The 16,627-nt window shown below is 31.4% G+C and overlaps 1 protein-coding gene across 2 annotated transcripts; it reads left to right on the forward strand.

Moving 5' to 3' along the window:
• The first annotated feature begins 629 nt into the window (after window positions 1-629).
• Window positions 630-11,298, forward strand: LOC123293243. Of its 2 annotated transcripts, XM_044873994.1 has the most exons (5): window positions 630-2,401; window positions 2,495-2,521; window positions 6,575-7,015; window positions 8,858-9,154; window positions 10,678-11,276. In XM_044873994.1, exons 1-5 carry the CDS (start codon window positions 1,074-1,076, stop codon window positions 10,838-10,840), a joined length of 2,256 nt encoding a protein of 751 aa, XP_044729929.1. In that variant the 5' UTR covers window positions 630-1,073; the 3' UTR covers window positions 10,841-11,276. The 2 variants fall into 2 exon arrangements, with proteins under 2 accessions (XP_044729929.1, XP_044729930.1); XM_044873995.1 differs by lacking the exon at window positions 2,495-2,521 and having other exon boundaries at window positions 10,678-11,298.
• The last annotated feature ends 5,329 nt before the right edge of the window (window positions 11,299-16,627 follow it).

Raw genomic sequence — 16,627 nt, forward strand, 5'->3', positions numbered from 1 at the left:
GTATATGTGTGTATCTTCATATAAGCACATGTGAAATAACATATGATTATGTTTTTATCAAAACAAAAATTTCCTCAAAAAAATGTAAATCAGATCAATGAATTTTTGTAATAGTATTAGGAGATATAAATCTAGAATGTGAAGAGTCTCAAGTTAGCATAGCAACAAATTTATACAAAAACACAACGTTGCCAGATTTTCAATTTTTATGCTTAATAAATAACAGGCATCTTGATATTATTATGTAATGAAATAAAAGCAATTGTTTTTATTTTATATTATATACATATACATAGTAATCAACTAAAGCTAAACGTAATTTTTTTTAATGAAACGTTTCAAGCTTTTGAATAGTATTTTTAAGCAGTTTTTTCATCTTTTTAAATTACTAAAGACCTTGAAATTTGTATATTTATAATCTCGTACAAGGTGTCATGACGTCACTGATTTGATGGCGTGGCTAGCTTTGTAATGCATGTTTTAGTGTTATGATTCGTTGTTAAAGCGTAGTGGCAGCCATCTTGAATACAATGACTCATGGTTGGTGGAAATTGAGGCCGGGTATATTGAAACCTTGTAACGAGACTATTAGGAGCATTTCCTTTACACTAATATTACACTGTCTAAATGTATAAGGCATTCAAAAGTGTATTATTGTCTATGTTTTTGAAAGTTAGGACATTCAAATAACATTTTTATATATTGAATTTTTGAAAACATTTTATAAATATATAAAAAAAATATTTTTACAAAAAGTTCTTGTGTTTTTGTGTGGTTACAATTACTTCGATGAAGAGTAGTAATAGTCTTCTTGCTCCAGTCAAGTGATAGCAATGGCGATATGCCCTTTTCCCGGCAGTCAATTGAAATGGCTATTACTTTTTTATAATTGTAAACCATGTCAAAAGAGGAATAATTAATTTTTAGGGTAGTATTGTGTTTTTGTACTTGATAATTGTTTATTATTGAACTGGACTAAACTGTCAACATGAAATAAATAATGCGGTGGCACTAGAAGCGCTCTTTTAATTGAACAAAAATTAAATATTATTGTAGTGATTTAGTAGGTTAGAATGTCTTCATCACAACAGGTGAATATTAAAGAGGAACGTCAAGATGAAGCCGAGATCAGAGAGTTGGCTGATAAAATATTGGAAGCGAATAAGGCGAAAATGGCAGCAGCCAATGCACGGCCCGCTGTTGGTCCAGGTACACAACAAACAAATCAAGTAGGAGGAAATATTTTAGGTTTTTTGACTCGTAAAGGTGTACCAGCACAACGGCCTGCTACAGCTGTCGAAGATAAAAAAGACGATGACTTTGGGAAATTTGGATGGATTACTCTTGGTAAAGCTCATATTCCATATATCTTTCGACAAGGGGAGAAATATTGTGCAGTTCGAATGGTAGAACAAAAAGTATTAAATAAATATTTAAATTATTTACACCAGGATATTTACAGTTGTACATGTATTCGAAGTTATTACATCGCAGAGATGGAAAGTAAATTATTAAGTGAAATAAATGCTAGACATTGTGATTTAGGATTTGGAAGAGAACCTTTTACTGTGCGTGATTTAGTAGTGCGTGTTAATGATGCTATAGAATTTTATAATTTCTTGGATGTATGTTATAATAAGTTAATTCGGGGTACATGTGGTCCAAAAGATCGGTGTGGATTTATACGTATAAATAAAGAGTCAGTTGTACCATATACAGTGCGTGGCGATAGTAAATATGTACCGTTATTCTATTTCGAAGGTGAAACGGATAATTTAAAATTAAAGGCAGATGAGCTCGAAGGTTGGGATTTATCTTATCTAAAATTCTGTTGTAAAGTGCAGGGTATACGTAATGAGTTGTTTGCGAATGAAACATGTGCAGTTATTAGTTTAAATGATATTAAAAGTTATTTTCCTCCGGGAACGGAGTTCGAAGACTATTGGCCTAGTAAAGTTGTTGATTCACAGTTGTTAGTGGCAAGTAAAGGTGGTGGTCAAAATGGGTTATGGACGCGACAACCTGCAGCTCCACCACCAGTCGTTCCAAAACCTCCAGTGCAAACACGACGATCGCCAGCTCCAGCTGCTCAAGCGTCGGCGCCGTTAGGTTTAACACAAATGCAACAAGCTGTGTTAAATGCCAATGGATGGGCTGCAGGACTAGTAAATCAATCGAATTTGTACAATACAAATTCTGCAGCTGCGAATCAATTAATCAGACAAGTGTCGTTGGGTATGCAAGGCTTGGGTAATGTTCCAAGTACGCAATCCCAAGCTCAGTCGAGAAACAACCAACGATCTCATCAGTATTATCCACAGAATAACATACCCATGACATTGAGTTCCGCACAAATTCCGCCCCCATTGGTTCGTTCAACTGTCGCACCAAATACACTTGGGTGAGATACCATTTTCTTATTGTTTTTTTTGATCATTTATTTATTTGTTTATCCAAGAACATAATTATTCATGCTTTTTCTTGTTCCATATAGTTATCCGTCCTATGGGAAGGATGACTGGTGAGTTAAATTCTCAATAATTTGCATGAACTAACTAAAAGCATGTTGTAGTTATTTTATTTATTAATCAAATAAGATTTTCCTTTAAAGGGGTATATAGACGTTTTTTGTTGTTTTATTCCATATTTATTTTACATATTAACCGTTAGTGGCGCCACAGTTTGGTTTTTATAACGAAATTGTTTTTTTTAAAATTAAGTTTTAAAACCTAAATTAAAATCACGATTTGCTTAATTTAAAGATTATGGACCGTGAAAGGACGCTTTGCAAATTAATTGATACATACTTGACATTTCGTGAGTCGTGAATGGCTTCCTTTTGGCGAGCCTACCAAACTTCTCTCTACGTATTTTATCACAAGCGCTGCGTCCTCAAATGAGCATGATAACGGCATATTTAAGCTATCGGTCTGAAAAAACGCAGCAAGAAATTTGTCAGACACTATGGCCAATTTTTTATAATTTTTGTTTAAATATCATTTTGAACTTTTTAGGACATTGTGGGTGGCGTGAGTGAATCATGCGTAATCTGGAAGTCGTATATCAAAATTTAAGTTTAAGATTTTTGCGTAGGCATATTGATATTGAAAGAGCAAAACATGCTGAGCACAAATCAATTGACAGCTGTCAGTCAATTGACTTTCACAAAAAAACAGTGTAGTTATATATCGGCATTTGCATTATACACACTTGTGCGTTATTCGAATTAGCCACGATGTTCTGAAATTCAAAATAATATTTAGACACAAATAGCATAAAATTAGCTTTGAAATTAAGCCAATATTATGGCAATAAATCTCTCCCTTAAGATATGAATTTAAAAATTAATATATATTTAAAAAAAATTTAATAAAATAAACGCGGCTGACAATTGCATTGATATCGAAAAATAGATCAGAAAATTAATTTAAAAATATGACGGAAAATTATATGTTTGCTGTGAATAAAAGTTCATTGAACTTTTGAAATCCATAATAACTACTCAAAATATCAGAAAAAAGTAAATATACGCCAGGTTACGTCTAATGTTTTGTTTAGTTTGCAAACAAGGCTGGCAACTTTTAGTTTAGCAAATTTCTTGTTGCTTTTCAAGCACCATAGAATGTCTATAGACTACTTTATCGATTATAAATCAGTCGATAAGATTATCAAAATATACATTCGATTTTCAATTGATTAATAAAAATTAATAGATTATCGACTGATAACAAAATCAATTTAAGAGTGTCTTATTAGATATTACTTTGAGGGAAGTACATGCATTCCCATGTAGCCACTACGTTTTTAAATCTTTGTATTCAAATTAAGGAAGGTAGAGTTAAAAAGAACCATCTTAAATACAGGGGTTACAGTAAAAAAAAGTGTCTTGCTCAAAACAAGACAGGAAATAACAGTTCTAAAATTTACCAGAATGGTGTTTGTGTAGCAAAAGGTGTTTGGCGTGAACTTCTCTACCCTTCTCTAACAACTTGTTTAGATTTTTATCTTACTATTATTACTTTCTTTTAAAGTTTACAATTTTGCTACAGCAGCGCCAGCAATTTTCAGCTTTTCGGTGAACATTTTTTATATACAGAGATAATTCTCCTTATCTCTACCCTCCATAAAACAATAATTTTTCCTTGATAAGACATTTTATATATGACCGCGACGCCATTTCGGTTTCTAAACAGAAACTTATATGTATTTTTATCAAATGTATCAAATGTCGAGCCTTATAAAAATATATAACTATAATCAAAATCTGGCTCCGATTATAGTGCCCTCTAGTCAGAGTGTTTTTAAGCGCTAACAATTCATTTAAACCAATTGGCTGAAAGGTTCGATAATATAAGCAAAATTTTTCGGAATTAAATATAAGCGATATTACATCATCTGGTGATCAAATTCAGAATTTGATTGGCTTGAGGCAACCACATAGCTTGTGTTTCAAAATTATGTTGGTCAGCATCACCGGTATGAAAACGTTATCGTCACGTTATCGTTGATCGGGTGAAATTTGAAACTGTGTTGGGGTATGTAGGCAAAATAAGCAATATAGGTTTTTTTATTAAGTGAAATCAGCTTTTTTTTCAGATAGTTGTTTAAAGACTTGTTCCAACTTCCAAAAGCGATATGAACTTAACTTAACTTATGATATTAACTTAGCGATCGCTCAGTTCTGCTGAACACAACCAATATCGTTTAACTTTCGAAACGTCAGGTTGAATGAGTCTTTTAAAAAATTTATTAAGAAGCTTGTCGTAATAACTGGGCTGAAATAAGAATATTTTCCCTTTAAAAGAAATAACCGAAAGAGAGAAAACAAATTGGTAATAACAATAAACACTTTTGCTTACATAATAACTTTCTTTATCTTCATTATTTGACCACCAAATGAGGGTTATCGCTTATCTGATGTGGTTTAAATATCGTTCATATCAATATGGTTGCGGTTTGAATAATCTCGCTGTATCCTTTCTTAGACAAATTTTTTTAAATGTCTCAATTATAAATATTCTAGAGATTTGTGTGATCAGCGTTTATTTAAGCCATCATGTAAATTTAAGAAAAGTAAGGCTTAACGATTACGTACAAGTAAACGAGGGGTCAAAGCTCGCTTAAAGATTATAAATTCGAATCTCATTGTCTTCCGTTTGATACGATACTTATTTCCGTTATGAGAATGACTGCCATACTCACTTTTAACTGTGAACGATTAAAAACGCTGAAAAATATCCAAGAACAATCTAAAAATATATGGCTATTTTTTTACGGAAATTGCTGAATTTTGTAAAACGAGATTATGATAAAGCTATTCGCATGATGTCAGTCATATTGTAATTATAGTTACAAGTCATTTTGTCCTCCAGCCAATTGCTTTTCGTGTGTATTTTACCTATTACATAATCAGAAGAATTTAGTATGAAAAGCTCTGACTTAACCGGATTGTCTGTCATCTCTATCGGAAAAGATCACGTAATAATTTTCAAGTTGAAAATATGCTAAGCGCGATGACTTTCTTTTTCGTTGAGTGCAGAAAAGAGCCTATATTAGAGGTAGCTTTTGTGGAATACAAACTTTATTATGTAATGTGTATTACATAGCATATATACTATTTTTAGAAAAAATAGTATGTAGCTCCTAAATTTGCTATCTCTGGCGATAGTTTTCTTATGAATTCAACGAATACCACCCTTATTTACTTCCACGAAATTCCTTCTTAAACAACTTGACAGGGTTCGAAGTCTCTCTTTTCCAACACGTTGTTATGCTCGACATTATTCTCTGTCGACATTCGAAAACTATTTGTAATTTGAATTTAAATTTTTTTTCTTCTTGAGTAATCTTTAACGTCTATGAACTCTCTCATACTTCTTCGTACAATTTTAGTGGCATGGGTAAATTGACCGTGAGCGCATAATGAGGCATTTTTATGATTCTTTTTGGCATGTAGAAAATTGATAAAGGTTTGTTAATAAATGTAAATAAATTGATAAATATGTTAACAAAAAGATATTGATAAGTCAACAAGTAAAAGTTAAAAAATTTTAAATCCCCCGACAAATATTTCGAGTACGAAACCCTAAACTTGCATTTGAAACGTTTCTAAGAACACTCTCCATTAAATTACCTTTTTTCTTAGAGCCTTCTCCAAACTGAACCGATTTTGAGAATCATGGCCTATTTTTTAGTTGTTCCGGATACGGAACACACACATAGCGGTCAAACGTATAACACCCTTTAGGAAGTTAGCAATTGTCGTAAGAATTAAATAATGTAGCGCTTATTTTTAGATTTTATGTACTGTTGACAGATTTTAGATTTTTTGTACAATATTATCACTACAAACTCGTACCTGGGACAAATTTTTATTACAAAACTCAACCTTTATCAATTTTCTAAATCTCAGGCAACAGAAATCATAAAAATTTCGATTCTTTATGCACTAATGGTCTGTAAACCAATTTTAGTTTTCTAGAAACCAATTTTAGTTTTATAGCCTAAAAATTTGCATGCGATTATCTTACAAAAAAAAAACATTGTGTATACTAAATATATTTTCTAATTAAAGGGCGACTGGTACATATACAACACCGAGCCTATTACCTCAAAGTGTTTCACAATCGTATAACATGATGGCAAGTTTAGCCGAACATGGTTTAATGCCACCACCAGTGAATGCAGCAAACTATGCCTCAGCCGTACAGCAACAAGCATCCCGAAGTCATCAAGTCCAACAACAACAACAACAGAATGCTAGATCTGCGTCACAAAATAATCGATCCGTGTTACAAGCACAAACTAGACAGACTCAGCAACAGCAGCAACAACAACAACAAATGACACGATCTAATATGTCTAGGTCACGACAAGAACCACAACAACATCCGCCACCGTTGATACCGGTCAATGGAAGTGCTGCTGCATTGAATCCAACAATTGCACGGTATTCTACACCTACATCAAATTCAACACCTGGTTCAGAAGTCATTGATTTATCTTCATCACCGCGGTAAGTTTTCGTATCCTTTTTAAATTTTTAGTCACGAAAATATAGACTTATGCATTGTATCGAAGGAGAAAGGTTAACGGAGAGGAATGGGGATGTATTATGAATTCGTTTTATACTCTTTATGGGGTTTCGGGAGTGTCTATTTGTTTCTTGTTACATCTAGACAACTCCAACGGCCTATTTTTGGTCAAATAAGTTTAAATTTGGGACGTATTCAGGGTTGTTTATTAGGTGGAATAATATTATAAAAAAGAACTAGATTTTATATTTTAGACGAGATTCCCATGGGAAAAGCTGCTTTTTTCATTGTTTGTAAATCTTTGCGTATCTCTGCAGCTCCCTCAGATTGACCAAGATGACTGAAAATTGGAATGTAGGCTAAGTTAATGTCAAGGAAGTACTCTTCGAGGGTGTCATCTTCCCAATCCACTTTCCCTTTTTATGTTATTACCTTTTCATTATTGTTTTCGTGCCTTTTAAAACTTTCCGCACCCCAAATCGAACTAGAAGGTTGAAAATATATGTAATTACTGTTAGTAAAAAGAAGTGACTTTTGGGGATGTGAGCTCCTCAATTATCCTCCCTTCTTTTATAATTCGAAATATCATATTTATGCGTGGAGTTTAAGGCTTTGAGCTCATCTACGGCTACTCCACATTGCGTTGTATGGTTACAAATTTGTATGTAAGTTAAGTTAGTGACAGGAAGTGCTTTTTGAAGGTGTCAACATCGAAGCACCACGTCCCTTCTTTTATGAAGATAATTCACGTGTTCAATATCATGAATAGCCTAAAATCTCATCTCATTAAGGGGAAATATTACCTTAGCGATGAATCTATGCTGATCACCAGCTTTTTATTATCCATACGTTGAGCCAACCGACTCTTAGTGCAAAGGTAGGGTGAATTTAGTATGTGTAATTGCAATATTTGTTTGTGTAAATAGAAACAGAATACAAATAAAAGTACCTTTTTACCAGTACGGTTAAAACATTATTAACAATTGACTAAGTTCATTGTTTAAATAATCTTGTAGATAATGTCGAATACCAAACCTTATATTGTTTTAAATATTAGATTTAAAAAAATAAACATTTATGTTAAATAAAATGGTGACATTCTGGCCACCCTTTCGAATTTTAGAAAAAAATTCTATTTGCTTCCCCTTCATATTATCCGACAGGTTTGGTATGAATTTAGAATCATTAGACTAATTATTTGAAGCTACCTACCTTTCTATCTTGTATAAATTTGAAGAAAATAGAAACTTATGTTGTAGCCTAACCTCACCCACACGGGTAAACAAAGATGTTAACGAAAAAATGTTTCAACCTAAAGTTGTTTATTTTTTTATAGAAAAATATTTTTTACATTTAAACTTTACTCTATCTCTTACTGTTTACAAAATGGGTTTTCCGGAAGTAAGACTCAATTGACCCACGTTGCTTATTTACGAGCTCAAACTTACTTTTTGCGGATTTTCATACAAACTTTCATCTGCTATTTCACCCCCTGAGGGGTAGAATCTTATCGGATGCCTAGGTCATACAAAGAACACACTCTTCAAGTTTCAGATTTCTGCGATCAGCGGTTTAGGCTGTGCGTTGATCCGTCAGTCTGTCAGTCAGTCAATCATTCAGGACAAAGCATTTTATATTTATAGATTTTATATGTATAGACGAGTTCACAATTTTATTGAATATTATATGAATAATATTAGCGATTATCGCTAAGTGATACATTTTGGTGAAATTTGTTGTTACTGAAGTTTTTTGTTCAGTTACCATAATGAAATTCTACAAAATAGAAGACTTTTCTTTAAATTGTGAATTATATTTTGCAGGACATCTACTCAACAAAGACAAGTGGTTGGTAACGGTCGAACAACGGTAATGGATGGTGGTCATAAATTAACAATGTTACCAGATACACCGTCACAAGGATCACATATGCCTTTTAAGGTACAAAAAGCGTTAGTGGAAGGAATTATGGTGCCGTGTATAAATATGAAGCCTTATGTTTATTCAGAATTATTAATAACATTACCTGATTTGGTCGCACATTTTTTTCCTAAACATTCAGTGCCGACAATTAAACAAGTGTTAGAAGTATTAGGAATGGAACTATTTAAAGGAAATCAGTGAGTAAATATATAAATTTTTTTAAATTTTATTTCGTAATTTTAATCTGTACAATAATTCAGGGGATATGGGGGACCCAACCGTCTAAAATAAAATCTAATATATTTTCTAAACTGTGTTAGACTCCTTAATCACGAAAATTGAGTCAATTTTAGACGATATCACGAATAGTTTGTGTGATAACGTCTAAAGTCGGTCCGAGAAATCGCTTATAGTATGGAGTTTTAATAATAATACAAAAAGAAGGGTACCACAAGTGAGTCCCTCGCACTTAGACCAAGAATCCTCTGTGCCCTCCTTGAGAATGATCTGTCACACGAAGGCGAGACGTCTTCGGGTAAGAGGCGTTATTAAAATCATATAAAGCTATACGCAGAAATAAGCCACAGATTCTTCGCCAGAATCTCTCCCAAGATTGATGGATGGATTATAGGTTTCGGATCTGAACATTCTGAATTTGACTCCCTGCAAATTTCTGCAATTGCAAACAACATTTATGGAGGTTTTAGTATGGAGTTTTAGGCTAGATCACAGAAACTATGCATCCAATCGTCAAATGAATACGATTTTTGAAAAAATCGAGAAATTCACGGGATTAAGGAGTAATTAGGCAAAAGTTTTTTCGTTTCGGAATTTGATATAACTATTTGTCTTCGATAATTTTGACCCAAAAGATACAAAAATTGCATAAGTACATTTGACGATCGGATAAATAGTTTCATTGATAACACTTGAAATGGAGTGACTGATCTTAACCATTAGGGGAATTAGACAACTGCCTATTAAGAAAAAGTTAATTGACGAAGATTAAAAAGAAAAGACAATTTTTTTTATTAAAAGAGCCAGACACAAGGGAGCGTCAAGTTAATTACGAATACTAAAAAAAAACTCGGTGCCATTCGATTTTGACATTGCCTAGGAAACCCGATATGGGCTAATCCGGCACTGCTGAAAAGCAACATCCTTAAGCGATTTTCGGTCTGAATTCACGGAAAAAATACAAATGTTATTAAATTTGATAAATAATTTGGAGAGTATGTTTGAAACGTATCTTCATGGATTAATTTTAAAAATAGCCACGTAGATGCTAGATAATCTTTGTAAATTTTCTACCATGAAGCAGAGTTTGCCGTTCGGATTTCTGTAAAATTTAGGAAATATCTGGTATCTTAAAATTATAATTTGGATTATCTCAATTAAACCATTGTTACTCCCTTGTATAGAGGGCTTAAACCGTATGTTTGCAACGTATCTTCATGGAATGATTTTATAAAATTATAATTAAAAAAAAGCCACGTACGAACTAAGATAATCTTTGTAAATTTTTTGACATGAAGCACAGTATGCCGTTCCGATTTCTGTAAAATTTAGAGGATATCTGTTATCTTAAAAATTATAATTTGGATTACCTCTCTTAATCTGCATTAAACGACTTTAAGAAAGACTTAAACCAAATGAAACTACTTAAAATTGCCAATTTAAATAAATTTAAACTAATTAAAAATTCTTTTTAAATTTACAGACAACAAATGCAAATATTACGGGAATCTGGAAAATGTCAGTCAATTCACGATGTACTGCCATTAGTGCAAATACGTGAAATAATGAATTACATGCCACAAATAAAATACATGTGTAAAGGGAATGAAGAAATAAATCAAGCTAAAAGACAACGAACAAGCTAGGATTGGGTAAGCGGGGCCTGGCAATCCCTGCAGTCACCTCTTGGATATGTTGCAAATTCAACATGGGGGGTGCCACATAATTCAGCTGTAATCGCAGACAACCAAAGGTGGGCAATGTAATACCATGCATACACAAAATGATTTTGAAAATGTATGGATAAGCGCGCCAATCGACAGACAGCTGCTGTTTTAACTGTGCAGTAGCTAAAATCTACTCCCTAGCTTACATTGAGCTACTCATTTATAGTGTATTGTACATATGTTTATGGAATATGTAATTAAAATAATTATTTAATTACTAGATATTTAAAGACTAATTTTCTTAGTTAATATTATTCCTATCAAAATAAAAATTTTATACACTTTTTTTCGAAACTGTAAATATTTAAAAGAAAATAATAATAACCTTATGACGATGATCAAAACCTTTTTATTTTTTCGATAATACGACTGGATATATGTACTGGGTTTGTTTTTTTTAAAAATGTGTGACAAATTTAATTCGATATCTTGGATTTGAAGGTTGATTTTCTTAAGTAATTTTTTGAGTTATATAATTTCGCCGTTTTTCGTTTATTGATCTAATTGAATTTAATTTTTGAAAAATATTGCGTATTTTATACAAAAAAGGGCTACAATATTTTGATCTTTATTCCTCTTTTCCGAGTTTTGTACTAAAAGTGTACTCAAGTTGTATGACTAGTTGGATCGATTGTGATAAAAAATGTTGTTTTATTGCTCACTTGATCCTGATTTTTTATAACGTACTTATTATATACACAAGTGAAATTTAGAAAATTTAATAATTCCCCGACAAAATTTTCGGGTGCGGAACCTTAAATTCGCACTTGAAACATATCTAAGAACACTCTGCATTAAATTATTTGAATTATCATCGCCTATTTTCAGTTGTTTCGACTACGGAACTTTAAACTTGCACTTGAAACAGCTAAGAACATTCTCCATCAAATTATCTTTCAAACGAAACAATGCCACAGGCAGACATACACACAAACATAACAACCTTTTTTTTTGGTCCGGGAGTTTAAAAAAAAATCTTTTTAACCAAAGTTTTTCATTCTATTTTTTTTTTAAAGATAAACAGTTCTCCGAGTTTTGCTTTTTATATTCGGCCACTTGGAGAGGTAAAAGTAATTCTACGAAAGATAATTTTGGATTTACTTTGGTTTCGTTGAATTTTACGTGTTTGTACGCTTCGAAAAAGTTGAAAGGAAAAATTGAAAAGGATTTAAGCGTAATTCAGTTTATGATCACCTTCGATGGTTTGGAAATCCTTAAACTGTTTTCAACCTTCTATTATTTTTAAAAATAAGACAAAACAGTAGAAATAAAAAGAAAATCCTCTAGAAAATTTATAAACGATGAAATTATTCTAAGATAATCAGATAGAAATGTCACAAGTGACAGTATTTTGTATGTGGAGGCATCACGCAGTAGGTGTTCTGGCTGCGGATGCCAGAACATGGAACAATTAGTCAGAAGGCTGACCATGTTCGTTGTGGAATGATCCTTGTCGGAACAAGCTAAACGAATAAGATGTATCAGAATGACAAATATGCTTACCTACTTTTGTAAGCCCGCGAATATTGAAGATCCATATGTATTAGCGTTGTCTCCCGCTTAACTTCCGTTTTGAAATTCTTGGTTGCTTGATGTATGATCTACAATGAGTTACCAGTTATTAGATTGTCTAACGCAGGGGTTGTTTTAAAGAATTCCAGGGGTTCTTTTAAAGGATTAAACGAGCTAATAGTGGTCCCCACTATTAGCTCAGACCATTGGAGGTGGGTGGCTACAAAAAAAAATCACGGCACTCTTGATGACACGATTTCAACCCTTGTAGTGGTCTGAATCAAAAAATTCAGATATTTATAAGGAAAATTCCCACCAAATTTCAAAGAGAGATATAATGTCAACCACCTCCAAAAATGTAGTTTCAAGAAAAACGCATTTTATGTTTGAGAGACAATTCCTGCAGAGTAACTCGGATAATAATATTACTCACATTGGATTAATCAGCGGTCCCAGATCCATACATTGGACATTTACTACTTCATATGCAAGCAGAAGCTCGCAGTACAGTTCAAACTGCTCATCTTTAAAAATATGAAAAAATTCGATTTCTCCAAATTTCTAGACCAGAATACTGCGTTAAGTTATTACAATTGAAAACGAAATCAAAAGAATCGCTTATTAAATTTGGTTCACATTTTTAAAGAACTTCCTGTAAATATGTTGTTTTCTTTGTTTCTTATAAAAAAAAACTTCGTTAATGCCTTTTTAGTCTTATCTTAAGTTCATTTTTTTCTTTAATCCAGTCAAAATTGTCTTGTTTTAAGGAAAAAAAAAAACAAAAATACAACTATTTATAGATCTTTTTGGTGTAAAATAGCAGAGAAAAAATGTTGAAGCAATCAGTGTTACAGTTCCTATGTATCAAAAAATTTTAAAAACAAAATCATAAAAAAAAAAAATTAAACAATTTTAATCAATGTGGTGAGAATCTCCTCTTTATTTTTATCTCATTTGTGTGGGTGGGATTATAATTCATTTATATATTTCAGTTTAACATATTTATTCCATTTAATTAATTAATTAAATTATAAATACATTGATCAAATTTTATTTAATATTGTTTATTTTAAAAACAAAAATCACAATAATTTCAAAAATTGCTATAAAATTTTTAATTTAAATAAAGGAAAATGTTTAAATATATATTTTTGGTTTCATACTTTTTTTAGAGAAACGAAATAACTGTCAAATTTATTTTAAAAATGAAATTTTCGACAAAATATATCGGATATGTTACATAAAATGTTGAATTCCCTAAAATAATTTGTCATAAAACTACAGCAAACAGAAGGCTTTTTTAAGTTTGAACTCATTTTAAAAGAAATATTAGGTTGGCTCAAGAGTTTTGTCCGTTTTAATATCATGGCGAAATTGCTCTGATTCAAATCGCGCTTATTTCGATTAAATTGAATAAGTAATCACTGAGATATTACAGTTTAAGGGTTTATATCCAGTTGTTAGCGCATTTTTTGGGGAAGACCATTTTGAATTTATTTTACATATAGAATATTTTTAATTGTAAGAACTTGTTGTTCGATTTCAAAAATTTGACATAAGACTGCTCCTGTAGGCGATCTTCTGAAAGTCCTCCAAAAAAGGGATGTCTGGCGGTGAGCACTATATCTCTGGTTTGAAAATGGCTTCTAAAAAAAAAAGTAGATCATAAAAACGGACAAAACTTTTAAAACGACCTAATACTAAACGACCAAGAGCAGGAATGAAAGAAATTGGGATTGGGAAATGGGTTCAAAGTTATAAAAAAAAAACGATATTTTGAACAGAATGAAAACACGAGGTCTAATAACTTTTAAAATGCGAAAATAAAAAAAAATAAAAATTTTATTAACTGAAAGAAAGGGAAAACAAAATAGTCCGAAGTACGCTTTAGATTTTTGAAAATTTTTTGGTGGTTTAATATGATGATTCATATATATTTGTCATTTGAGAAAAATTTCGAAAATATGACGTTTTTTTTTCAATTCAAAAACTGAAATTTTCAGGGATCCGACATCTTGTTTGTTGAGTGTCGGACAAATTAATTTTTGCTAATTTTTCAGAAAAAACGGATATTAAACAACTTTTACCTCGAAAAGCAATTAAAATTACCGGTGGTTAAAGCTGCCCCGCGCCAAATGCTAGAGAAACCGACTGACTGACGACAGGCTGTTTCTCTACTCCACCAGTATCACGTAAATATTACAAAATCAGGCTTTAAATTTAGAAAATACTTACAATTTTTTGTCGCTCATTTCTACTACTAATTTTTGAGAATTTACTTAAATAATAAATATTTCATACCCGTCACAATGAAGCCAAATTTAAAGTTCTAAATATGGAAGTAATCAATAAAGATAACAATAAGGACTAAAATTTTCGAAAGAATAAATATATCTTCTTATTACCCCCTAATACCTGCTTCAAAAAAGATATGCTCTATGTACTGTAATAATTTAATATGTTCTATGTACTGTAATGCTACAGCTTTCCACCTAAATTATTTCTAGCATTTTACGTGACAGCCGATATAATCTAAAGGAAAAAATATCAATAAAACAATGGTTTTTTAAATTTTCAAAGAAACATTTTTTTTTTTGGAATGGGGGATTTTAACCAAACAGAGCTAAGAACCATAATCTCACAAATATCAGCTTTTTAAACAAAAACAAATTTATACCAATTCATAATTGTGGATCTACAATGCAAAAGCAAAGAGGGAGGTTTATACTATTTTTGTGTCAAGGGAAAAATATACTTGTCAATTTACTTTCACAAAATGTAAATTATGATTATAATTAAGAAAAGATTATGAAAATTGTTGAAAACTTATCAAAGGATTACATAACATGGACGATTTTCGATTAAATTTTTGAATTTTTAATGATTTGAATTAAATATTAATTGAATCTAAATAATGTGTCAATTTTTTTTGTTCTGTAATAATTTTGGGGACATGTGTGTTTGGAACGTTGGAAGGTATCACTTCTATGAGGAAGCATTTTAGCTTATTTTTAGATATTTTAATTTTATGAGAAATTGATGAATTAGTTGTACGAAATGATTTAAAAATTAGTAAAAATTTGGATTTTCTTAGATCCAATATTGGATCGAAGTTGTTAAGGATGTATGAGCGCGAGGGCAATTTTAGATAAAAGGCTTAATTTTTTTTTATATAAAGTTGGACTAAGTCTAAATTAATGCTGAAAATTTTAGAGGGTATTGCCCGATTATTTAAATAAATAAATAACTTCACAAGTAGGCATATTTAACATTGGTTTTACGGTAAAACGGTAGATGGAGGATATGTTTTCATAGATTTCTCCAAAACTAGTCGGTGGAAATTGAAAAAAATTAAAGTTAAAATCTTAAAAAAAATTATTGAAAACAAAAAAAACCCGTTGTGCCCGATTAATTAATGATGTATGAGCATGGTAGTGGGGATACAAATTTAAAAAAAATATAACTTTCCTATTGTGATGATGAATTATGATGTTATAACTTGACGAAAAGTAAAAATAAAATTTTTCGATATCTGGCAGATATCGATATCAAGGCAGATATCGAAAAATTTTATTCTTATTTTTCGGCTACATTCATGAAGTTATAACAAAATTCATCATCAAAGTTGGAAATAAGTACTACCTTAAAATCGTGCCTCGTAATTTTGAAATCATGTCAATTTTTTGCTTCGATTCAATAAGTGTGTATTATGAGATTATGATTTCATGGCCTCAAAATAATATTTTATTTTAATTTTAATTTGGTGATTTATTCTAATAAATAATATTCATAATGAATTCAAATAATGGTTTTGCCGTTTTTTTGGAACGGTGTTTGGGCATTAGTAAAATGTGGCGCATCGCCATAACTTCCTGTAGAAATTTGGTAGGATAATTTTCGTTTTTGAGAATTACGGACATTTTGGAGATGGTATAAGATCGACCTTTATTCATCTGATAACCAGATGAGACATATTTTTTATATTGAGGCAATTTTAAATAAAAAGCTTGATTTGTTTTATATGAAGTTGGAATAATGGAAGTGTCTGACTAATTAAGGATGTATGAGCACGGTAGTGGGGACACAAATTAAAAAAAAAATTATTTTAAATTTTGATGGTGAATTATGTCATCACTTGACAAAATAAGACGAAAAGTAAGAATACAATTTTTCGATATCTGGAGTAATTATCAA

This window comes from Chrysoperla carnea, chromosome 2, assembly GCF_905475395.1.
Source record: "Chrysoperla carnea chromosome 2, inChrCarn1.1, whole genome shotgun sequence".
NCBI lineage: Eukaryota > Metazoa > Arthropoda > Insecta > Neuroptera > Chrysopidae > Chrysoperla > Chrysoperla carnea.

Excerpts from the sequence above, each read along its gene's own strand:
- LOC123293243 (XM_044873994.1), top strand. The coding sequence starts at position 1,074 with ATGTCTTCATCACAACAGGTGAATATTAAAGAGGAACGTCAAGATGAA. Across the intron at positions 2,522-6,574 it reads TCCTATGGGAAGGATGACTG|GGCGACTGGTACATATACAA; the intron begins GTGAGTTAAATT and ends TTCTAATTAAAG. Across the intron at positions 9,155-10,677 it reads GAACTATTTAAAGGAAATCA|ACAACAAATGCAAATATTAC; the intron begins GTGAGTAAATAT and ends TTAAATTTACAG.